The sequence below is a fragment of the Ambystoma mexicanum genome, chromosome 8, assembly GCF_040938575.1.
Source record: "Ambystoma mexicanum isolate Mex_15411 chromosome 8, UKY_AmexF1_1, whole genome shotgun sequence".
Taxonomy (NCBI): Eukaryota; Metazoa; Chordata; class Amphibia; order Caudata; family Ambystomatidae; genus Ambystoma; species Ambystoma mexicanum.
In genome coordinates, this window is record NC_090929.1 from 1009441212 (window position 1) to 1009467495 (window position 26284).

At 45.2% G+C, this 26284-nt stretch overlaps 1 protein-coding gene across 4 annotated transcripts in view; it reads left to right on the forward strand.

Moving 5' to 3' along the window:
• PRXL2A (peroxiredoxin like 2A) overlaps positions 1-26284 on the forward strand; it is a 541215-nt gene that overhangs the window by 372573 nt on the left and 142358 nt on the right. For all 4 annotated transcript variants that reach the window (XM_069610931.1, XM_069610932.1, XM_069610930.1 and 1 more), the window contains one exon: positions 11328-11425. In XM_069610931.1, the coding sequence (XP_069467032.1) occupies positions 11328-11425 (98 nt within the window). The remainder of the gene's footprint in view (positions 1-11327; positions 11426-26284) is intronic.

The window sequence follows — 26284 nt, forward strand, 5'->3', positions numbered from 1 at the left end:
GCATTTCTTTTACCAGTGAAACTGGATCAGGAGGAAACAGTAACCACTGTCATGAAGGTATCATGCAGGCACTGCTGCAGTATTTGTTGGACCAGGCAACCACCTCAGAAACCACTGGACGTTCCACCCTAGAAAACATCTTAGAGATGTTGGTAACAGAGTAGTTACTTTTTCCGGTTGAAAGAAATAAGGAGACACAGGGGAGGGATTTCTGAAAGGGTCTGTTCTCTTTCCCCATAGTCTAAAAGGAGTTCCATTCTAACGAATGTCAGTAACACCCAGTAACTAAGGATTGGATTATCTGAAACTTGAGAAAGAAGTACTTTGGGTGGGAAGTTAAAGGGAACCCAGGGTGGAGAAGCTTTTCCTGAGTTTCTTTCTCCCCACGTACACACCTTTTCCCTAGAGAAACACATTACTATAGATTAGTTGCACGTCTTACTCTTGGATCACGACTGATTATCCCATCTATGCTTTGTGACATTCTGTACGGATGGCAAGCCAACAAATTCAGTGGGAGTGCGGTGACAGAAGCATGCTGAACTATTGAAACAATTGTGTGCAGATCATGCAAAATAAAATGTTGTAAATCGCAGAAGTTCCATAATACAAGATTGTGCCAGTTTTGCCTTAAGACGTAATAGAGGTCAGCCAAAATATACTGCATATTATTTGTTAGAACATGCTGCCTTACATGATTATAAAGGAAAGCTATTTACTTTCCCATTTCCTAATCTTTTGGGCCTCATTACAAGCACGACTGTCTGGAAATAAGTGTGCTAGTAGCAGCGTACCAGCACCTTTTCTGGACCACTGTATTACAAGAATGCTGGTAAGGGGTTCCAAGATGGCTGCCGTACATATAGGACGATGAAGAGTGTGCTCTTCCTGCATGCCTCAGAGAAGAAGAAAAATGATAGCCCCCTGTTTGTAGACAAAGACTGCCATATCGTCTTTTGAGATGCAGGAGACTGAGGAGTAAGGGGAGTAACTTTGAAAGTGCTTTGAACTAGGGAAATGCTACTGGCAGACCGCGGCTAGGAGACTGAAGGGCGTGGCTCCTCGAGCGCGGAGTAACGCTAAGTGGTGAAAGGTGGATCTATGATTTGTGCCAGTATTGGTATTAGGAGTCCTCCACCAAGTTTATATTTTGGGGCCTGACGACGGCCGAGGAGTGACTGTTTGCCACATAAGGAGTTTTTGGAAGCAGGGACCACGTTCACCGGTGAAGGAACAAGCCCCCATTGAAAACAGAGCTTAGGACATAGGAATTACTCGCTCACAGGTAGCCTGTTATGCATCTGGGAAAATACCTAGTTGGCATATTTAAGGCGCACCACAAGGTGTGAAGAGTTCACAAGAATTTATAAATACAGGTGGGGTTCTGTTATCACCAACTAATGCAATCAAACTCCAAAATGCATGGGTCCCTTATTGTATGTATACCATTGGTAGGTGCTGTCATTCAAAGAAGAATTCTTCGTGGAGGTACTCGTGATAGTTGACAAGGGTATATATAATAAACAAGATATAACGGCCGATTCCCAGTTGGCACGTCAGGTAAGAATGAAGGATGAAGTTAGAACTATCCGTGCTATTGAATCAGGGCAAGGGAAAGTTGGCTCTTCCTGTAAGCATATAATAGATGCTTTTACTGAATACTATTCGGCATTATATACTTCGGACTGTCCGGATCTCGAAAAGCAAAAGGCGTATCTGGAACTAGAATTAGCTGACGGCAAAGAGCTGGAGGGTCCAATAACATCATAAGAAGTCAGAGATGCGATAAAGTCATTGCCCCTCCGTAAGGCACTGGGACTGGATGAGTTTATGGCAATTTTTTACAAAACTTATATTGAAGACCTAATCCCAGTGTTGACTTCACTATTTAATTCTTTTATGGGAAAAGGTATCATTACGCCCTCAATGGACGAAGCAAAGGTGGTGCTCTTCCCAAAGCTGGGGAAGGATAAGACCCAATGTGTTTCATATCGACGCATAGCTCTCATTAACATGAACGCTAAATTATATACTTAAATACTGGCAACCAGATTATGAAGATTAGTACCATTACTGATACACCCAGATCAATCTGGATTTGTCATGAATGGACAAACGTTCGACAGTGCTCGACGGGTGGCCCATCTAACAGAAAAAATAAATAAGGCGAAACTAACAGCAGGGGTACTTACACTTGAAGCTGAGAAGGCGTTCGACCGGGTCGAATGCTCCTTTTTATTTTTAACAATGCAAAATGTGGGATTCGGTCTAGAGTTCTTGCAAATGGTAAAAGCAAACTATCAAACCGAGAAATTGCTATCAATGGAACTCTCTCTAATGAGATTCGGGTTACGAGAGGGACTAAACAGGGGGTGCTCGTTATCTCCGTTATTATATGCAATAAATCTTGAGCCGTTATTGTCTAAAATTAGAGAAGAGGAGAAAATCAAAGGGATCCAATTTGGAAGAGAAGACCATAAAGTTATGGCTTTTGCAGATGACCTACTGCAACATTGGAAGATACATCTTCTCTATTAACTTTAACAGCAGGGTTGACACAATTTGGCGAAGTAGCGGGCCTATGAATTAATATGTAATTATCAATACTCATGAAGTTTCAGGAGGGGGAAATTACTATGCAGAGGGAAAGCCACAATACTAATTTTAAAGCAACGAAACATGGCATGCGATATCTGGGTATACAGTTGTCAGACTCATTGGAGTCAATTGGCCTCATTACAAGTTAGTCAGTCCGGATTTACTGGTGCCGGTAACACCATACCGGCACTGTTTCCTGACCAGCTAACTACGAGCTCTGCGGCCGGTGGTGTTACACCCGCCAGGTCTGACCTGGTGGGCGTAACGACACCGGCCGCAGACAAACGTGGAAACACTGGCACCATTACCGCATGGTGCCAGTGTTTCCAATGCCCCCATTCCCATGGAGTCCTTTTCCTTTCCCTGTCCTCAATCATCTCTGCAGGTAATTTAATCCTGATCTTGGATATTCTCAATGTATTTTCTAGATCTTCCAGTTGTAGTTCAAAATTTTGAGTCACCGCTGCCAGCTGATCCGTTAATACATCTATTTTACAAGTGTCTTCCACTATTTCTTGGAGTCCTTTTGGACTCCATGGGAATGGTGAGTAACGGAATGTCAGCTCCGGAATTACCGGACCACCGGGGCTGTAATGCCCCAGTAATTCTGGCAATTGCGGAGCCGGTAATTCATAACAAGTCCGGCAGCAACCTGTCGGTTTTTCAGGCTTAGTTACCACCGGACTTGGAATGAGGTCCAATGTATAGATCAAACTATATCCCTCTCTTGTTGTAAATTAAACATTGGCTTAAAGAGCACAATGTTTTGACAATATCATGGATGGGAAGAATTAATGTAATTAAAATGATGATTCTTCCAAGGTTGGATTATTTCCAAGCAGTACCGATTAGAGTCCCATTGAAGTTTTTTAAGGAACTCAATAAGATCTTGAGGGAATACATTTGGCAAAGCAAGAAACCTAGAGTGGCCCGGAAGGTATTAACAACCTCAGCCATAAAAGTAGGAATGGCGGTACCTAATTTCCAGACTTACTAACAGGATGTCCAATTGCGGATTATTAGAGAATGGTTCAAAGGTGACTCAAGAGAAAATGTGGGCACGAATGGACAGAGCAGTAGTTGGCAAGCCCTTCCAAGAAGTGTTGTGTCATAAACAGGATCGTCCCACCAATATGTACAAAAGTAAAATAACAGCGTTGATAGCTCAGCTATGGGATCTTGCAGTCCAAAGAGCAGGTATTGCCATGTTTTCCCTCTCCTTTCACACCTCATTTTCGTAACCCCCAGTTTACCCTGGAATTAGAACAGCATGCTTTCAAGCGGGATGCTTGAAGATGGGTGATATGGATATGTTTGAAGGACAGGAGATCAGAACTTTCGTACAACGTAAACAGATATTTTCATTGAATGAAAATGAAAGATTAAGATATGCTCAACTACGTCACTGGCTAATGGGCAATAAACAGCACATAATAAGGTATCTATCAACTTTTGAGAAGTACATTATTACTAACACGGGAGATAGACACATGGTGGGGGCACTTTATAAGATATCAGGAGATAACTTGAGTCAAATACAAGGGAACTATGATAAGTTGTGGGAACAGGACATAGGTGTGGCGATTTCAGAGACTCAGTGGTTGGAGGTATGGAATGGAAACCCAAAATTGATGCAGGGAATTCAAATACGAGAAATGTGGGTGAAATTGATGGTTCAATGGCACCTAACGCCCAAGAAGTTGCCCAAGTTATATAAAAATGTCTCAGATTAATGTTGGAGGGGTTGCAAATAAAAAGGAACTTGGGTACATATTTGCTGGGATTGTGAGAAAATCAAAACTTTCTGGGGGAAAGTTAATAAAGCTATGTATGAGATATTTGGTCTCTAGATACAAAAAGGCATAGGTGAATCAATGTTGGGTTTGGGTGATGTTTTGGAGATTTTAACTGTAAAAATAAAAAGGAAAGCCTACATGATATTGTCAGTTGCCATACTATCACTCATAGCGCAAAAATTGAAGCAAAGTGAGGCCCCAACAGAACAAGAGTGGGTAACACTAATCTGGGACTGTCTCCATAGAATAGGTCACCTATGTGGTACAAGGTGACGAGAAGAACTTCAAGAAGGATTGGGGTTTGTTTTGGACTTTTTTCACAAAGACTTTTGAGAGAATTGGTGCCTGCAAAGGTTACAGATTTTGGACTTATTTAATTAAAGACCACACCATCTGGATTATTTTAACTGCTTTTATACCAAGGTAGCTACCCGGCGCGGTGGGAGGTTAGGTGTTTGGGGTTCTGGTGGGGGGTGGGGTGGGAGAGGGTGATTATGTTTTGTTTTTTGGTTGTTGTATTTTGAGGTTCTGTAAAAATGAAAATATTAATAAAAATACGATTTTAAAAAAAAGAATGCTGGTAGGGGCCACACATCCCTCCAAGACACTTCCTCTATAGGAGAACCTTGGTTATTTAGCACACCAACGAAAAAGTTAAAACATGGGAAAAAGCTTTCATTTTCTTATAGAGAAATCCTTTACTTTTACCCAACCGCTAATGCATGCTCATGTTAAATCTGCTCTAGTTTAATCAAGTTTACAATTGAAATGCTTAACGTATGAAGACAAGCTTGCTTTAAAAACTACAGAATGAAACCACATTTAATTAACTGAGTTTGTCGATTTACTTTCTCATTATTAAACTATAATTTTTTTACTACATCTTCAAAACATGTATTGCTACTACTATTACGTGCCTTATAGACCTCGGGAGGGGTCATTATCGCTTGGGATAATGGCCCTTACCCAACTTATGGGCCTAAGTTTCACCTCGGTCATACCTTTGTGGCAGGTCATTATCACGCAATACTGACCCCTCCCTCAGTTTATAAGGCTACATTAAACTTAGAAAGTATCACCCCTCCTACTCATACACCAGATCTAGCCCACAGATTACAACAAGCTAGTAGATTTGTTTCCTTCATTTGTTTATTTTCCAGGTTTCTCTATGTCATTGCGTTTGCTTGGTATATACTTTCCCCCACAGGGATCGTTAATGTCACGAAGTTAGACAACTGCATAACACTAGTGAGCATGAAACATGGTGTTAGTTACATTTAAAGCGACATTGTTCTTGCTTTTCACATCATGACTTTACGCTCAGATACGGGGTGTGCATAAGTATGTGAAAGCACTTCCCCCAACTGGCCCAATTTCCGTGATTGCATTGGTAAAAGGTGCATGCGGCTGAGCATCTGTGATGCCCTCTGTCAGATTAATTGCTGTAAATTTTGCTTTGCTTTGCTTTGTGGACTGCCATGAGGAAGTATGTGGCAGGGAAACGAGTTTGAAAGCAGTCTTAGGGGCTGGTTGATGCTGAGTGCGTAGTTTCGCAATGATTGTAATCCGTTTTTGGCCTGCTTTCTGTACTCTATTGGAGTGGTGTGAGTGTTTTTTTTATCTTTTTTGGTGAGCACTCTGTGCTAATCTGGTGGGTTTGTCTAGTGTTTTTGTGGCTTTTGACCCCGTTTTTCTGTGCTAGCCTGCATCCAGAGGGTGCAGTGCGTGGGTTGTAGTCCTTTGCTTGTGTCTGACCTTTTCCCAGTCCCACCCTCCCGCCTCCCAAACCCCCCGCCCATCCCCACCTTCCCTGATTGGTACTTCCACCTGGTCATAACTGACTTTCCCAGGGCAGCTCTCTGCCCGGCAGCCCCTGCGGCTAAGGGCCCCAAGGTAAAGAGCGGCACCCACAGAGGCGGCTCCAGATTGTGTCTGCAGGTGTCAGCAGGGGAAGCTAGTGGCCAGCCGTCAACCTGCAGCAGCTCGCAAAGTAAGTGTGACACAGGTGGGGAGTAGAGCAATTACTCTACTCGGGAAAACCCTGCCACTCAACATCACATTACCTCCCAAATGTGAATATTAGCCTGCGTCGCATCTAGATATGATTGTGAATATTAGCAATGCTGCACTTAGTTAGAGTTGTGAACATTAGCCTGCGCCAGACCCAAACAGGATTGTGAATGTTAAGCTGTCCATCTTCTAGAGCGAAATGTGAACATTAGCTTGCGTCGCATCGAGATAGGATTGTGATTGTTAGCAATGCCACACTTAACATGAATTGTGATCATCAGCGTGCGCCGGTCCCGGACAGGATTATGAATATTGGCAATGCCCCTCTCAGTTAGAATTGTGAACATTAGCCTGCGTCGCATCTAGATATGATTGTGAATGTTAGCAATGCCACACTTAACATGAATTGTGAACATTAGCCTGCGTCGCGTCTAGATGGGATTGCGAATGTTAGCAATGCTGCACTTAGTTAGAATTGTGAGCATTAGCCTGCGCCACACCTAGACAGGATTGTGATCATTAGCCATCACCAGATCCAGACAGGATTGTGAATATTAGCAATGCCGCACTTAGCATGATTTGTGAACATTAGCCTGCTTTGCATCTAGATAGGATTGTGAATGTTAGCAATGCCGCACTTAGCATGATTTGTGAACATTAGCCTGCTTTGCATCTAGATAGGATTGTGAATGTTAGCAATGCTGCACCTAGAGAGAATTGTGAACATTAGCCTGCGCCAGACCCAGACAGGATTGTGAATATTAGCAATGCCGCACTTAGCATGATTTGTGAACATTAGCCTGCGTCGCATCTAGATAGGATTGTGAATATTAGCAATGCCGCACTTAGCATGATTTGTGAACATTAGCCTGCTTTGCATCTAGATAGGATTGTGAATGTTAGCAATGCTGCACCTAGAGAGAATTGTGAACATTAGCCTGCGCCAGACCCAGATATGATTGTGAATATTAGCAATGCTGCACTTAGTTAGAGTTGTGAACATTAGCCTGCGCCAGACCCAAACAGGATTGTGAATGTTAAGCTGTCCATCTTCTAGAGCGAAATGTGAACATTAGCTTGCGTCGCATCGAGATAGGATTGTGATTGTTAGCAATGCCACACTTAACATGAATTGTGATCATCAGCGTGCGCCGGTCCCGGACAGGATTATGAATATTGGCAATGCCCCTCTCAGTTAGAATTGTGAACATTAGCCTGCTTTGCATCTAGATAGGATTGTGAATGTTAGCAATGCTGCACCTAGAGAGAATTGTGAACATTAGCCTGCGCCAGACCCAGACAAGATTGTGAATGTTAGCAATGCCGCACTTAGATACAGTTGTGAACATTAGCCTGCGCCAGACCCAGACAGGATTATGAATGTTATCAATGCCGCACTTGGTCACAGTTGTGAACATGGGCCTACGCCAAATCTAGTCAGCAATGTGAATGTTAAGCTGTCCATCATTTAGAGAGAATTGTGAACATTAGCCTGCGCCAGACCCATACTAGATTGTGAAGGATAGCAATACCTCACTTAGTTAGAATTGCGAACATTAGCCTGCGCCGGACCCGGACAAGATTATGAATATTGGCAATGCTGCACTCAGTTAGAATTGTCAACATTAGCTTGCACCAGACCGTGACAGGATTGTGAAGGTTAGCCTGACTCGCTTCTAGATAGAAATGCAAATGTTGGCATGTCCCACACTTGAGTGGAGCTGTGAACATTAGCCTAATTAGCAGCTGGATTGAAATGCGAATGTAAATGTTAACATGCCCCACACTTGTATCACGATGTACTCTGCTTTCCTGTTCCCCATGTTGTTGCTATATATCCGTACCCCCCCTCCTGTCGCTGTAAACCCAGCCCCCTGTCTCTGTGTGGCGCTCTGTTCCCTGCCATCCTGTTCACTTGCCTGATCTCAGGCGCTTTAAAGATAACCATCATATCACATCACTACGCTTACTCTCTACTGTACACCATCATTCAACTAGAACACAGCTATACCTCTGATTCATTCGGCCTAGCTGTTCACATACGAATACGACCGCATGAACACCTCATCACTCTAATAGGACGCAGCTCGCCGAGCACATTCCGGCCTAGTTGCTCACATATGTGTCCTTTCAGGCCTAACGCAGCCAGAGCCCAGTCTAGTGTCCACCCACCAGACTGCACACATCCAACTGATATCTTGAGCACCACACCTAACGCTAGGGTGCAGCTAGCATCCGGCAATTACATCAGCTGCACACACATCTGGTGCACCCACGCACCCTACACACTATCTCTCTCTCTCTCTCTCTACTGACCAGAACTATGGTTCCCGAGGACGTTCAACCTACCAGCGCTTTGAAGTTATACCAATGATATATAGAGCGCTATATAAATGGCAAGTAACATAACATAACACATCCTTGCATTTTTCACGTAAACGGTGGTGATGCACAAGCAGGATATTCTTTCACTTGCAAAAACCCCTTTTGAATGTACCTTGACGGGTGCAGCTCTGCATAGAGCAACAGTTTCCAATCTCAGGTGATGTCCTTCCTCGCTTCGATGGAGAGCCTAAATGAGCTTTGCTGTGGACAGATTTTCATGGCAATGCACATTTTCTGCCGCTCTCCATAAAAGAGTGAAATAGCTGACGTGGTTGAAACATTATTCCAAATATTAAATCCAAATCTGAGCGCTCATGAGCACTATTGGTCGATGGCTAGTTCAGGGGCGACGGGTTTGTTTTGGAAGCAAGACAACGCAGAGCAACACAGATTCGGGTCCTGCGCTTAAAGACAGGCCTCCAGTATTAAGCGCTTTATAAATGATCAATTAATTAAATGTCACACAACAAATAAAATAAAAATACATCAGACGATATTATAATGTGTGCCTTCAGTTCAACTTTGCATCTTAGTAAACCTGCTATTCATTGTTTTGTTTGAACTATGTAAATGCGTTTTACACACCTTGTAATAAAGTGTACATCCTGGTATTAGTAACTTATCCAGTCCTTTTTTTTTCTCTCGTGCATTTTGGTGTTTGTAGTTTTGCTTTTCCCGCCGTAAATGCAGGCTGCAATTGCTAAAATGCAGAGATTAAAACTGTACTGAATGATCTACTAACCCTTGAGAACTAGAGAACTCTTATAAGGCCATGCCCCTGATAAGCCCAGACTGTTCCTGTTAATTTCTGTGACGTCTCTCACTTATCGACACCTCAGGATTTGCCATTTTTCCCAATTGCAGCTTTGCAAGCCTTCTATAAAATGTGTTATTTAAACTACATTAGTCAACATACAATATACATTGTAACACAATGCATATTTTGCCCTGCATAACTTTATTTAGGGATGCTATGAAGCCATTACTTGCTTAGCCCAAATAGCTTCTGTCTGTCTCTAGTAGGGAACTCATTTACTGGCAAATCCCCGAGCAAGGCAAATCCAGTTGTTTTCCGAGTGTAGGCATTGGGCAAGAACATGTTCAACTTTTAAATAAATGCAATGCAATTGACCCTCTCAAAGATAAAAGGTCAATGTGAACTATTTGGCGACCTGCATCTAGCCTGGCTAGACATTTCACCAAAGAGTGGATACAACAGTCAGCATTTAAGAGCCTGACAGAAGCAAGGGGATAACAGTGAGATATTTGACTCTGCTTTGGTTGGCTATACTGTCTCACGTGATCTAAAGCCGGACTGACTGCAGGCAAACATTTATCTTAATCCAGACTCAATCCTTCATTGGCTTGCCCACCTTTGCCTATACATATTATGGGAAAAACAAAACTATACGTCATTGAATGAAAAGGAAATTGGCTGAAAAGCCAGGACTGGCAGAATGTACCACACATTCATTCCATGGGTCGCTTTGCTTCTTTGCTATCCCTGTTACAAGAAATTAAGATGTATTTAAAAACATTATTTTTCGTTGACTGTACACATGGTCTTCAGTGGTTTAATGGTTTCATAAATGAGGGACACAATTTAGTAAAGAGAGGTGACTTTCCAAAAAAGAGACGTTCTGAAATTAAACATGACTACCATTTTAATGAGAGCCACAACTATGACTCCCATACAGGGAAATGGTCTTGTCGTCTTTGTTGGGTGTCATATGGAATGGTTCAGACCTGGAGATCAAATCACCTTTGAGGTTTTTTATTAATGTAACCTCATCCATTATTGTATTTTGAGACTAAAGTCATTGGGTTTGTTGTGGTTTCCAGATTCTTTGGCCAGGATGATGGCGATCAAATGATGCAAACCTATCAAAAGATGAAGTAATTTCGAAGTCACAGTATACAAACATTTATACCGAAGCTATATACAGATGGATTTCCTAGGAATTTATTTTTGCAGACATTTACTTTCTTTTAGACTAATCCTAAAAATGAATCTGGTTTATTTTTAGAAGCCAAAAGTGATGTCAATTAATGTATTAATTTCTTTTGCCAATTTCTTTTATCCCAAATGTCCTTAAAGGAGTTGGTGTTTTAGAATCTATAGAATGTATCTAGCAACCTGTTTCCCATCAAAAAGTCAAATACTTTACCACCTAGGGTTCAAAATAGTTAATGAATGTGTATGATTTCTTTTTTTAAAAATGTACTTATCAGTGTATTGCATTTTGTGATCCAGTAACCTGCAAATCCGTTCACTTTCAAAAAGGAATTTAAACAGGTGAAGGAGAATTTACACCACCTTGTATTGTTTTGGATTTGGAATGCCTACTATTATTTAAAACAAAATGCTACTTATTACTGGTTCTTCTGTTTTGGGCAGCTATGTTAAGGAGACACATTTTGGTTTGGTGGGAACCTCAGCGTCTCAGGCCCAGCAATCAGAAATGAAGGGCTAAGCAACATTTACTCCAGAGTGCAGACTAGTGCTCCATGTAACATTTTATGGTGTTTATCTTCTAGAAACTGAGCCGCGGTCGTTCAATGCTGGAGAGCTGTGGAAGAGTAACGGTGCAGTCATCATGGCAGTACGGAGGCCCGGATGATTCTTGTGCAGAGAGGTACAGAAGTATGCAAATTGAGCATACCTTTTGTTTATAATTTGCGCATAATGCGCAGTAGCCCTAAATTACACCTTCAGCAGAAATATTAACATCAAGAAACAGCAATAAATATCATGAACATAACCTTATCAAGGCAAATATAATGATAAGGTACAACACAGTGAACATTTTCAAGTAACAAGGTACTAGCCACCATTACAAATACACACGCCACCTCAAATCTACACATACACAAAGCACACCATTTCTTACTCGTCAAGAGTAAATTGCACCAATGGATTATTCAATGTTTAACTGTCACCCCAAATTATATTACATTGCGTCATCATTGTAATTTGAATACAGCATTTTCTCCCAAATCTAACAATAATGAATGTTATACCACCAATATAAATATATTTATAATAGCTTAAATGTTTAGTCTCAATAAATAATAATATAACAAACATTACCATAAATATGCAGCTAATAAAATATGATATCATTATAAACATAACCCCTATTTAGGGCTGACTTAATTAATTTGTCAATGAGATTGAACGAATGGAAGTGAGAACCTTTGAAATGCTCACCTGACTTAAGGTGCAGATCTTCCATTCCTGATTGTGTTTTATGGGTGAGACAGGTGAGCTCAAGGATTGAATGATCCTGCTGGACCAGTGGTCAGGCCATTAGAATGCATGGAGCGTCACTATCTAATAAGCTGAAAATCAAGAGTCATTGCCATCGGCTTTGAGGTTCCTTTGTGTGTCTCTCCCTTGGTCAGAAGGGTTTCCTCAAAAAGTATGGATCGTTATTCAGCCTGCCTAATCTTCAAAACAGATTCCATATGTAGGTCTTTGACTATGCATGGTTTGAAATTAAGATTTGATGACCAGGAGCTAAAACCAGCTCCTGGATGTCAGACAATCGCCCTTAGGCAGGAGCTACCGCAGAGGAACCAGGATCTATCAGGAGATGCTACTTTAACATTTTGCTCATTATGTATTATTCATTTTGTTAAATGTGTATTAGAAGTGTTCTCATTCTTTATTATTAACCTGTTCAACTACTCAAGGTTAATGTCAGATATACATGTTTGTAAGCACCAGTTGGCCTGAGGAGCCAAAAGCAGCTCCTGCTTGCTGTTGGTTTCAAGCTAACCAGGCTCTACTAAGATAGAAGCAGAAGCTAAATAGCTCCCAGCATTATCGAACCCTTGAAAATTTGAAGTAGATGAGAAAGATTCTTCCAGAATAGAGGCAGCATAAAGCCACAGTACAGCAGGGGGACATTTTGGTTAGGGTCATTCTTTTTTTTTTTTTTTTGTTCACGGCTTGGATAACTTTTAGTTATATTGCATATGTGAATGCTATAAAGAGTATATTTTAATTACTCTCTTGTGCGACAGTCCTTTTAGGCAGAAGGGAAACTTGGTTAAGTTGTTTCACTTAATGTGCTACGTTCATGTCAGATGTTATCTATGGAATCACTTAGTATTTTGTTATGTCTGCCTGAACATAAACTTTTTTCTTTAAGATGGTTGTGGGGCGATATTTTCAATGTGTGAAATAGATACAGAATAGCACGGTGTTGGTCAGACATAGCGTTTAACGTCACACTTTAAGGAGAGGATACCTAAAACAAATGGGACTTTAACTCTCACCACACTACTTCTAAAAATAGTTCAGGCCCAGGCTGTGGTGATGCCCAGTGCAAAGGGGACATCACCTGATACCACACTACTCCTAAACGATAAAAAATACTGTATTCGAAAACTGGGTTGTAGTAGGGAGGACTATTTAAATAATATGGATATTCTATCAGAGAAATTTAAAATATCTTTCCTAATGTTGTAAGTGTATTGTAAATGGAATATTGTGATAAATGTATATATATGTCTATCTTTTATCTCTTATAATGCAAGGGCATAATCAGTATGTCAATGATTGGCTGTTCTTTTCCTGCTGTGAGTGAGTTGTTGTTTCACAACTGACTTGTAATAAGACAAATCACATTATGAGTTTGAGGTAATGGGCTGTTACAGCTGAATTTTGATGTCAAATGTCTTATGCACATCACCTCTCAAAGTGTGAGCGATACTGAGCTTTACTGTAACAAAGCCCCATCAATGAAGCTGGATATGTGGTGAGAGAGTCCATGGGTGCTGGGTGACTACTCACTCTCTGATACCGTCCTCCGTGCAGCCACGTGCAGGATCCTGCAGGGCCTCCACCACACTACCAACCTTCATATTCAGAGCATGGTTATACCGCCATTGAGAAAAGGAATTTAGACAAATGCCTCCTGTGAGCATGCAGCCGACGCTTGTGTGAGAGACATTAAAGCAGATGTGGTTTCCTGAGTTGGGATGTAAGTGCAACATCGCAGGTAGGCTAAGAGATTTAGAGTGGGCAAAACATATTAGCAGTTGGCTTAGTGCTAACAGTCTTCGTTGGGCTTGGCAGAATGCACATGTACCCATTGGTAATTAGCTTTGACACAAATTAGAAAACCTATATAGGCATACAGAAAGAGCAACAACATATTCACGTTGTGATTGCAGAGGTTTAAGATGGTGTGATGTATTTTGCATTTAGCCATAGTGTACAATGTAATGTTTAAGTGATGTGTGAGTAGGTAGTTGACATAGTTAGGCGAGTGAGATGGCGTCAGGGAAGTGTTGCGGTAAAGGCGAGGTCCGGAGGCTGAGGTAGCAGGAGTTCCGCCATGTTGGATTTCAGGGCACATTACAGGATGCATTTTAAAGGGCTGAGACACAGGACTAATGTGGTGCTGTGACTCGGTCCAGTTGATCCTGAGACAATTCCGCCTTCCTTCCCCCCAGAGAGAAGTTAAGCTGCCAAGGCCACAGGCAGCCACACTGTGCCAATAACAGTTAATTTAGTGCAGCTGCAGAACTTGGAGGAGCTGTAAAGGGAATGCTATGTCCAGGGAGGAATGGTGGGAAAGTGTCCTTTGAAGGTTGAATTCAAGTGAGCAGGGCATGGGGTTTTGGGATGCCAGGAGGCCGGGTGAAGACATAGAGCACTACTGTCCTCACCCGAAGAGCGGTCATCGTATTAGGCACTGTATTCCAGGGATCAAATACGTGAAATTCAAGCATAAGAGTGGTGCCCCGATCATGTAATTCATGGGCACCTGGGTGCCCAGAGAGATAATGGGGGAAATGGGCTAGAGCTGTACCGTGATTTGGGACAGGAGGAGCAGTGGTGATGCCAATAAGTGTATCAACAAGGGCAAGGAGCTGTTTGTGCATGGTACAGTGTCTGGTGTAATGAGGAGGACCATTGTATTTTCCAAGCAGCGTTGACATTGTTATTTACACTTTGATCAGGCTCCGACAGAGGGGTGCACAATGTGATGGTCACGAATATTTATTTGTTATAGAAATGTATTATGGTAACAATTTACCTGTTAGTCAAGCAACTTCTGAGTTTCGTATTGATAATGTAGTAGGTCACTTGTTTTGGGGAATGTGTTTTAGATAATGTGTGACCAATAGGGTAATGGACTGTAGGGGATAATTAGACGTGTATATAGGTGTTAGCCATTGGGGAGTGCGGGATCATGTTGTAATCTTTCTTATACATAGTTTTGTTAATTATCGATTTTCCGCTATAAAAGATGCAACTTCATTTTGTGGGCGAGCTCCAGTTTTTTTTTTTTTTTTTATATATTTTTTTTAAAGTATATTTTTATTTTATCTCAACCAAACAACAGTACAACAGAACATAAATAAAACACATCAAACAACAAAAACCAAACAAACAAAAATAAAGGCACTGCAATCCCCATCCCTCCCCCCTATGAGCCTGTAGAGTATCCGCCATCAGTGTCCGCTCCATGCGGTGGGGCCTCATCGCTCTCAAATCCAGCCGAGGCCGACCCCGTCCCAAACAGCTCAGCTAACAATAACTTCCATGCCGTGAGGGAGCCCGTTTCTTCCTCCTCCCCTGCCATACAGGCATCCGGCCACGCTGCCGTCTCGGCATCAGCCCATTTTTGGAAATCTCGCCACCAGACCTCCACTCGCGGCTTATGACATTTCTTCCACCCCATGGCTATCCTACGTTTGGCAAGCACATAGGCCAGATCTTTAAGTTTCTCAACATGTCGAAGCTTACGCGCTCTGGGATACCCTCCCAGCAGACAGGCCCAAGCTGAATCTACCTTAAGTGTGATACCCCTCCCTGCCAGCCTCCGCGCCACTTCACCCCAGTAGGTTGCAATCACTGGGCACGCCCAGAACATGTGTATCATGTCCACATTCTCTTCGTTACACTTGGGGCACGCCTGGCGCCCAGTATCCCGAAATCTGGAAATTTTCAGGGGGGTCATATATGCCCTGTGCGTAATATAGAGCTGTATCTGCTTAAACCTGGCGTTCCTCGATACCTTTTTGTGGTACCCCAAGGCGCGCTCCCACAACCCATCCGCCATCGAGGCCCCCATCTCCGCTTCCCATTCCAGTCTCAGGTGCCCCAAATCCTTCCCAACCTTTGTCATCAACATCTCGTACAACCTGGAGACCTCGTGCCCACCCTCTGATGCGTCATACATTATTTCCAGAGTAGCATCCGGTTCGTCGGACAAAGTAGTTTCGGGCCACGTGCTCCGGACCTCCCGGACCACCCTATGATATGTCACATATTGACCCCTGTGTAGCCCCGACCCTGCCTCTAGTTCATCGAACTCCATCAGGGTCCCATCCTGCCAGATGTCGCCCATAGTGACCAACCCCACTGACTCCCAGTATGTCCGAAGAATAGCTCTCAGCTGCCCGTCTTCCTTCGCCAGGGCGACCAGAGGTAACTGCGTCATACACGGCAAGGGGTCACCCATCATCCGGCAGGCACGCCGCCATATGTTCCTGCCCAGGGCTAGCATCTTAGGACGCTCCCTCATCCATGCACCGGTCACCCAGATCACCTCCCGCAGATAGAAGGGGGAACAGTCCTTCCCCAGCAGCCTGTGTTCGGAGGTCTCTTCATCCGAGAGCCACCTGGCCACATATTGCAGTTGCGCAGCCATATAATAGGCCTCAAAGTTCGGCAGCTTAACGCCACCTTTCTCATAAGAGTTCTGCAATTTCCACAATGCGACCCTGTTGCGCGTGCCGTGCCATAGGAAATCCCTACATACGCTATGTAACCTAGCAAAAAACTTCCTAGGTATCATATACGGGATGTTATTAAAGTAATGCAAAAGCCTGGGCAGCACCACCATTTTGAGCATAGCTCCCCGACCCATCATCGCTAAAGGCAATCTTTCCCAGAACCTCATGCACCTCTCAATCTTTCCCACAGCTAGTTCGGTATTATGCCTGTGTTCTTCCTCGGTCGTGTGATACACGTCAATGCCCAGGTACCGGAAGGAGCTCGTCGCCCACGGGATCCGCAGCACTGGCAACCTCTCCACCGGTATCCCCACATAACCGCCTAGCGGGAATAGTGCGGATTTCTGAGGGTTAACTGCTATGCCGGACAACCAGGCGTACCTCTCCATTACCTCCAAGACATACTGCAAATTCTCTTCCGGATGTTTCAGGTATAACAGCATATCGTCTGCATACAGGGATATAAAATGGCACTCCCCTCCCACCTCTATACCCACTGGGTCATACTGCTGCCGGAGGTAAATTGCTAAGGGTTCGAGGGCCAGTATGTACAACATTGGGGACCAAGGACACCCCTGCCTAGTGCCTCTGCCTAACTGCCATCTATCTGACACCACTGCGCCCGTACGGACCCTAGCCAGAGGCGCACTATATAATAGCTCGGCCCACCTCATGTAGCCTGGTCCCAGTCCAAACCGCCCCAAAGCCGCCAGCAGCCACGGCCATCGAACAGAGTCGAAAGCTTTGACCGCGTCCAACGCCACTATCGCCATTTCACTGTCCTCACTACATCCCCATTCAACCACCCTGTGAAGACGTCTATGATTGTGAGTAATATTCCTATTCGGGACATAGCCCGTCTGGTCAGGATGGATCAGCTTGCCTATCACTCTCCGCATTCTGGCCGCCAGGACAGCTGTTAGGATCTTGCTGTCCTGGTTCAGCATCGACAGGCCGGTAGGAGCCACAATCATGTCCCGGTTTATTGGATTTGGGGAGCGGTACTATAATCGCCTCCCTGAGTGATTCCGGCCAGCCGCCCCACCTCGAACGCTTCATTAAGCATCTCCAGCATGGGCGGGAGCACCTCCTCTCCATACGCTTTATAAAATTCACTGGGGAACCCATCCGCTCCTGGGGCCTTGCAAGTGGGTAGCTGCCGCACAATCTCCTTCAGCTCCTCCAGAGTGATCGGAGCATCCATCTCCTCTCGCTCTTCGTCACTTATCCTGGGCAGGCCTATGTCTTCGAGTACTACCTCTATCTCCTCCCGGCTCCCCCCTTCTCGATCCTCATATAATGCTTGATAATATTCCGCGAATGCCCCATTCACCCCTTCCTGGGTGTCCACCTCCACGCCCTTTTCAGTGATAACTGATCGGATCGGGGATCTCGGGGTCTCGCTCTTATACAGCCAAGCAAGAAGCCTGCCCGTCTTGTCCCCCCCGCATGCAACCTCTCAATGTACTTCCTGTAATTCAGATTACAGAGCCTGTCCCAGTGTTCCGCACACCTCTGCTGCAGATTAGTGACCGCCTCCGTATCAATCCCACCCTCCTCCAGCTCTTTCTCCAACTCAATCTCGGCCTTACGCAAATCAGCCAGGACTCCACCCATTAATCCCTTGGACTTTGCAATGGCAACCCCCCTCATTACAACCTTAAAGGCCTCCCACAAAGTACCAGCCGACTTGACACTACCTGTATTCGCCTCAAAGTAAGCAACTATCTCCTCCCTCATGTCCTCCCTGAAGACTGGATCCCTGAGCGCTTCCGCCCTAAGGCGCCATGTTGGAATTCGCGCACGTGGGGGACAAAGTTGCCATCGCATGACCAGGGGCGAGTGGTCCGAAAGGACTCTCGCCCTGTAGTCTATCTGGTCACACTCCGCGACAACGTCTGGAGTGGCGAAAAAGTAATCCAGCCTCGTGTGCAGCTGGTGCGGGGCCGAATAATGCGAATATTGCCTCACGCCAGGGTGTCTCGTCCTCCACACGTCTGCCAGGCCAAGGTCTACCAGCAGCGTCTGCAGTACCCTAGCCGCCGGGCTGGGCCTGACCATCCTGTCATCCGACCTGTCCTCCCTGGGGTTTAGTACACAATTAAAGTCCCCACCCCATATCACCGGACCCCCCATCCCCTCACCAAGTCTCGTGCACAGCGTCCTAAAGTATGTCGCCGTGTCCTGGTTGGGAGCATAAGTATTTATAATACACACTACTTTATTTTCCACAAGCCCCCTTACCATGACCAGCCTCCCATCAGACTCCACAACCTCCCCAAGTAGCTTAAACGGGACATGTGGTGCAACCCAAACCAGCACACCTCTAGCATAGGCAGAATATGAGCTCCATGTTAGTTAAGGTCTACAGGACCGTCTGATTATTTTTGCATGTAATAAAACATTATCCTTGCAAACAGTGCATCAATTATTTGGCCTATTTGGGATTGTTTTTATTGTTTGGGGTTTGGGTCATTCACCCTACACATAATGGGACTGCGGTTGTGAACACCACCCAGCCAAAGACTTGAGGAAGGAGGGGGAATTGAGAATACACACATACAGTAGTTCAGAGGTTCGGAGAGGACAAGCAATCTACCTGCTGGGTTGACTACATAAACCCTAATGATGCCCAGGAAGAGGATCCACATATAATAATAGTAATAATAATAATAGTAAATAATAATAATAATTTGGCATTTTATATAGGGCTACGAACCCTCAGGTATCTGATCGCTGCTTATTATTACCCACGGTGTGTGGTGCTCATTTATCGACCTCGGAAGGATGAAAGGCTAAGTTTTTGGCCCTGCCGGGATTCGAACCTGCGTTAGCAAGCTCTGCACGGGTGTCAAAGCGAGCGCTCTACTCGCTGTGCCACTTGACCAGGAACGGGGGCAAAGGGACGACATGCATGATGTCCGCAATCATGACTTGGCGGAGTACCCTATGGGTTTTCAAGAAGACAAAGACCCAACCGTGTCCAGCTCCCTAACAGAAGGCCAGTGCATGTGTGTTGCAGTTCTACTGCTCGTAAACCATTGGTGCGTCCCTTTTGTACAGCGCTCAGTTGCTTCACAGATAGGTTGATGCTTTATAAATCCTGTAGATTTTTTTTCAATTGTTCTAGTGCCTTTCAGTGCTGCTCTCCCCACTTCTATCTCAAGCAATCATTCAAAGGAGTGAACATTCGTAAGAATCCTAAAATACCTAATACTGACTTCAATGGTTTGTGAGTTATGGGAGTCAGCAGTGCTATTATTAATTGTAGACAGTTTGTCAGTCCTTTTGCTCACAAAACGAATGCCCATAATGGTTGCTACTTCTTGTTTCCTTTGAATTTATGTGGTGCTCAGTTTCAGACCTCTTCCGGTATTCTTGTTAAAACACCCCTTAATTATTTGTCATGCTCCCTTTCATCCTTTTAAACAAATCAGTACATCATCCAAATATTGAATCACATGTGTGCGACTGTCTCTTAACCACTTTGGCATCACTCATCAGAAAAAGGCTTCGAGGCGATTGGGTCCTCCGACGTATTCCATATCTATGACAGTAATCACCGCAGCTGTTCTGCTTCGGAAAATCTTTCGGTGTCTGCGTCCTGCATCGATACACTGTCCTCGAGGGCCTCCGTTGAGCCGACGTTACCGGATGTTATACGTAGGACCCACGACGCCCGTAGGCTCAGTTCCATTTTTTCCACAAACGTGTTCGCTTCGGAGATCTCAGCACGCCTCGTTTCTTCTGAGTTCTGTTCTTTCAGTTCTTCGAACCTGTTCGTTGTGAAGATTTCCATGATGTCTTCGGCTTCTTCCACCCCGCGGCCGTGTTTTAAGAAGTGTCGGAAGTGCGGGTCCAAGATGTCATTGATGGATTTGCACGACGCCTGCCTGTGGTGCCTCGGAGAGGACCACGACACAGATGACTGTGTAGACTGCCAGTTGCTTACATCGAAGGCTTTGAGGGAGCGTAAAAAGAAGCTTTCTGTAGGTAAGGTGGCCAAGCCCCGGAAGTCGAGATCCACTGGGCTTTCGACTGACGATTCGAGGGGCGACTCTCTGCATCGTCGGCGTAAGTCTGGGGGGGGGTCTCGGTCCAGGAGTACGTCCCGTCAATCCTCTGCTTCTTCGAGGCACTCACGGAAGTGCCGGCATCGGTCGCCTTCCTCGTCCGAGGAGTCCGCCCGTCAGCGGGTGGCTTGTCCCAACAAGCACTCCACTCCTGCGGAATGGGATTAATTCCGGCAGGAGATGTTGGCGATTTTTCAGTTGCAGGGCTCCGTTCCGTCCGCGCCTTTGAAAGACGCCGGCCGTGCCCATGCTAGAGACAGCACTCGCACGCCTTTGGGCTTGAGCGGTCGTCTCAATCACCAGGCACCTTCGAGGTCCCGGTCGGACAAGGATGGTCGCTCTAGACATGCCCACTCCAGGTCCTGGTCCTCGACGCCCTTGAGACCGTCGGAGCCTGTGAGGTCTTTGAAGAAGACATCGACGCCTTTGGCGGCTAGGTCGTCGAGGGACTCTCTCGAGGCTCTGCCTCCGAGGAAGCTGTTGACGCCTTAGGCGCCAGGCTGTCGAAGGACACGCTCGGGGCTCCGCCCTCGAGGACTGTGTCGAAGCTGTCGGCGCCACGCTCGACGTCGACGCTGATTCCATCGACGCCTTTTGAGGCTGCTTTGTCGGAGGTAACCCGTGGCATGGTGGAACCCCCTAGAAAGACTCTGGCCAAGGCTAAAAAATGTCTTTGTCCCTTTTTCTGTGCCCTCATTCCAGCCTCTGGATTATATTTCTGAGGTGGATGAAGGGTCTGAGGAAGGTATAGTTCCGGAGGAGGTACCTGACGAGATTTTGTCTGGGCATAGCCAGATTGAAGACCTGCGGCAGTCGTTGCACGACGCAAGTGGTCTGGATACCTCTCTGGAGGTGGAGTTCTGTAGGCCTGAGCCTGGCACCCATGCCGAGTCCTCGTACCGGTGCCTTATGTTGAGGGTCACCGAATACTTTGGGTGGTCTGCGCCACCAGTGGATTTTCTGCAGGATGACCTGACGGATATCCTCAACCAAGGTCCACCAACTGACCAGGTACTGCCATTCCATATGGCTTTGCAGAGAAGGGTGGCAGCAGCTTGGACTGCTCCGGAGAGTCTCCCAGCAGTGAGCAAGTCTTTGCCGCAAAAATACCGCCCAGCCAGTAGCGACCCCTGCTGCTTGATCACGCACACCACTCCGGAGAGTTTGGTGGTGCAGGCGGCTATGGCCCCAGCAAAGCAGGCGTTGTACCCTATCATCCCTCCTGATAGGGACGACAAGCGTTTTGATGGCTGGGCGGCTAAGAAAATGTTTTCTTCAGGGGGTATGGCTTTACAGGCAGCCAACTCCGTGTGTGCCTTGTCACGTTTCATGCATAGCGGCTGATCATATTCCCGAAGGGGAGGAACGGGATGGTTTTCTTGGTATTGTGCAGGATGGCAAGAATGCCATGTGTGAGTCCGTTCAGTCGGGTCTGGACATGGCAGATTGTGTCAGCCGGTCCATAGCGGCGAGCACCGTAATACGCAGGTTTGTGTGGTTGCGGAAGTCGGGTTTGCGCCGGTTGTGCAAGCCCGGCTCCTCAACATTCCCTTTGATGGTGAACATCTTTTTGGCAGCAAGGCTGACTAGAGCCTTGAGAGGTTGCAGACCTCTAAAGCTGCAGCGAAGTCGTTGAGCGCTGCAGTTCGCCAATCTCCGCCTTTTCGTCCTAGGGGACAACAATGGAGGGGAGGTTCCTTTCGATATTACTCATCCTTTGGTAAATCGAGAGAAGCTGCAAGTCAAAGGGGCCACCGTAGGAGTACCAGAGGTGGAAAACAGGGTACTGGAGGTGCCAAAGCCGCTCGGGCAGTTGCCTCTTTGCCCTCAGGCGCTGCCGCAGCCACTTCAGCTCAGTCATGAGGCCATGTCCCATGGTTCGCCGATTGGGGGAAGGCTGGCGCAGCATCTTCTAGAGTGGCGTGCCATTACATCAGATGTGTGGGTTCTGGAGATCATAGCCCACAGCTATTGTCTTCCTTTCCGGCAGAGGCCTCATGACAATCCACCAGGGAATCTCTCTTTGAAGAGTCCGGATCCGCTCCTTGCGCAGGTAATACAATCCCTGCTGGAGAAATGCGCCATAGAACTGGTGCCTGTAGCGGAGAGGAACAAGGGATGGTATTCCCCTTATTTTTTGATTTCGAAGAAAGACAGGGGATTGAGACCCATCATGGTTAGACACATTTTGACCTTTTTAATGTGGTTGTTAATAATTTAGCATTTATATAGCGTTACGAACCCTCAGGTATCTGAGCACTGCTTATTATCACCCAGTGTGTGGTGGTCATTTATTGACGTCGGAAGGATGAAAGGCTGAGTTTGGCCCTGCCGGGATTCGAACCTGCATCAGCAGGCTCTGCACAGGTGTCAAAGCGAGCATTCTACTCGCTGTGCTATCGAACCGGCTACTTGCGCTGAGGATTCTTTGTTGGTAGCTGCTTTAGACTGAGCTTTTTGTGAGGCCATACTGAAAGTTTAATCTGTCCTGTAAGTATAACCTTCTAGCATGCTGCGGTGCACCCACACCTGCTTAGTACGCTGCAGATTCACCTGTATTAAATACTTCTTTTCAGAAATCCTTGAAGAAAAGCACAACACTGGTATCTATAGTGATGCCTTGAGGCCGGTAACTTGAAGAATAGGATGAAAAACAAAAGGCTAAGATGAAATATTTTTTCATAAAATGTCAATTAGATCTCAAAACACCGTTTTAGTTAGGCAGGTTGAGACCCATAGAAAGTGGCGGGTGTGAGAACTGTTTTGTAGGTGAGGGATTTGCTAAACGTTCCTTTGAATGGTGTATTAAAATATTTGGAAAAAACACTGTGTAGAATAATGGCTTTATAGAAGTTTGCCGGTGTTGCTGAAAAACCTTACTCCGAGGATATCGTATACCATGCCGAACGTCTAATGCGATCTGGCGTCTCTGACGGGAAATGCAGCGTGATGATTAACTGGAGACAGCTGCGCCAGGCCTCCCGGATGTCCACACAACGATCACACAAGAAGTTGGAAAAAAAAGCTTGCAGAGCCTTGCACCTCATTAATCATGAGGAAAACTGGTCTTGGCAGGAGAAAAGTAAGTTTGCTGGTCCTCCTGGGCTTAATAGTTATATTGGAGCGGGAGCCCCGTTCGATGCTGCTATTCTGTAGCGTGCCTGGCCACGCCACCCCCTTGAAGACCTTTTCCTGAAAATGTATGTGATGCAGCCCTTTTGGTATGAGATAATGAAAGATGACCTCCCATTAGATCCACTGGCCATAAGCCTGGCCTCTGTTGACTCACATAATATCCATAAAAAAAAATCTATCATCAGTTCACACTCATCACCCATTTACTAGGGGATGCTTTCCTTATAGTCACTCAACACTGCACGCCCAACCCTGCCCTCTGCCTCAACTGGTGTTTGGGAATATGGGATTCTATAGCGATGGGTAGAATCTCGGCAATCCTTTGATTATCCCAGACATGGGTTCTGCTCAGGGGCGTTGCTAGGGGGGGGCTAAAGGGGCTATAGCCCCTGATCTTTTGGTTGTAGCCCCGGGTCGAATCTCAGGAGCTACAGCCAAAAGAGTAGCTAGCCCCCAGTCCCAACATTTCTGACATCAGCTTAGCCCCGGGTCTTTTCCAGACCTAGCAACTCCCCTGGTTCTGCTCATTGAATTTGTGAATGTGTGCAGCTTTCCTGGTATTCGTCATCCATCCCGACAAAGAGATCCTTTTTCATGGATTAATGACACCGGTGATAGCTTGGTTGAGGAGTGCCAGTAGATTAAGCCTGCTAATGATTGCAGCATTAGGAGATACCGTAGCAGATTTCTTTGTTCCTGTAGCCATCTTTGGAACCTAAAGATATTTTCTTTCGATGACTCTCTTGAACTTGGACATGGTCTGATCTTATTTCTCATTCCTCTCGCTTTTTCACCCTCACTGTGACATCTATCCGAATCATACCATTGCTTGTATTCTGTATCATCCATTGTATTGCTTTAACTTTGAAAAATCAATTAAATTCAAACAAAAGAAAATTTCTCCTTGTGTTTGCCTTACACATATAGCAAAATGCACGGTTTTTCCGGTACTCTGCAGTCTGTACCAGTGCTCTGTCCCTAATTATGCACAATGTATGTACCTTTTCCGTCTTTATTTATGCCTTTCCATACAGATCCCCCAATTACCGGTTCCCTCCTCTGGGCGATTTGACAAAAGACAAAGGCAGAGGCCACAAAAACATGGAACACTGTGATCGTGGAAACCTTGGACTTTGGGGCACAGACTACCGGCTGAGGTTGGAGTCGAGGAATGGGTATGGGAGCAGAAGCAGCAGGATGCCCACAATGCAACCAGAGTTGCATGGGCATTTTCTGGGCCAGTGGAGGGAGTTGTGGCAACAAAGAAATGCATGGAGGGTGAAGGCGAGAGACGTGGCAGCTCTGTGGACTGCTTCCAGTGGTTCACAGGCGGCATGCATGCAGGACCCAAACTGTGCGGAGTACAAATCGAAAGAGGGGGTGGAACCATAAAGTGACTACTCTCTGACCTGTGGAGCTGTTATAATGTTCACTTTGGGAACCTCTTTTCAGAGCTGCTTTATGGAAGGAGAGTTGTTTTTCTTTTTTGGGGGAAGTATGATCCTGGTGCTTCACCTTTTTTCCCACCCTAACAACCCGCCCCATTTTTAGGGTGGGGCGTGGTGGATGTGTGGTACAAATGAAAAGTGGTTACTTGTCCCTGAAAATATAAAATGATAAACAGAGTTTATTTAAGAATGTTTTCTATTGTGGTTTAGGGCTGTTTATATTTTGTGTGCCCCATCTAGAGAGGCCATATGCATAGTGAACTGAAAACACGTAATATTGGGATGTCTTCAATTAAATAATACATTGAACAAAAAGCAATAAAGATGGAAAACAGGGAGGCTTACTCATAATCTCTTATATCATTTAAATGCATAGTAATATTTCTCCCCTGAAAAACTTCAGTTAAGTGCCAAAACATATGTAAAACGTGTATACAGGGATCGAAATTGGGCGAAGGGAGACATTTTGCTCCTGCTCGCAGCCGAGAAGAGCTCGGTTAGCTGGACTTCAACAGCTCCTTGGAGATACTTTTATGTTGACTTTGCGTAGAAATGCGCATAAAGAAGCATTATGACACATCTAGAAGATATTTATGATAAAGGGTCATATATAATGGACACATATATGGATTACATCTCATGCGTCAGTATGATTTGTGGCACACTAAGTACTAGCTCTTGGTGCTTACTCTGCGATGTCTGATGCTCACGAGCACATGCCCACGTGTTTTGACTAACATGTATTGTCTGCTATTCGCTTTGAGTCAAGCATCTGTCTCGGTGTGAGGAGACGAATGCCTCCTTAAGTCTCCCCAGAATCGCCTCCCTGTTTCCAAGTATGCTGATTAAAGGGTGGTACCTAACTAGGTCCAATAATTAATGGCCTATGCTCAAATGTTAGAACCGCTAGGACACACCTCCCCTCGTTATCTCGCCCTACATTTTCTTATTTCTAGCATAGATTCCTGTGCAACATAATACATATGTCTCTCGACTTAGTTTGAAAACACATGGGTATAACTACATTATATGTTTTGTTTTGGATATAATCTCTATTATCTGCCAACCTAGGGGTGTGCTG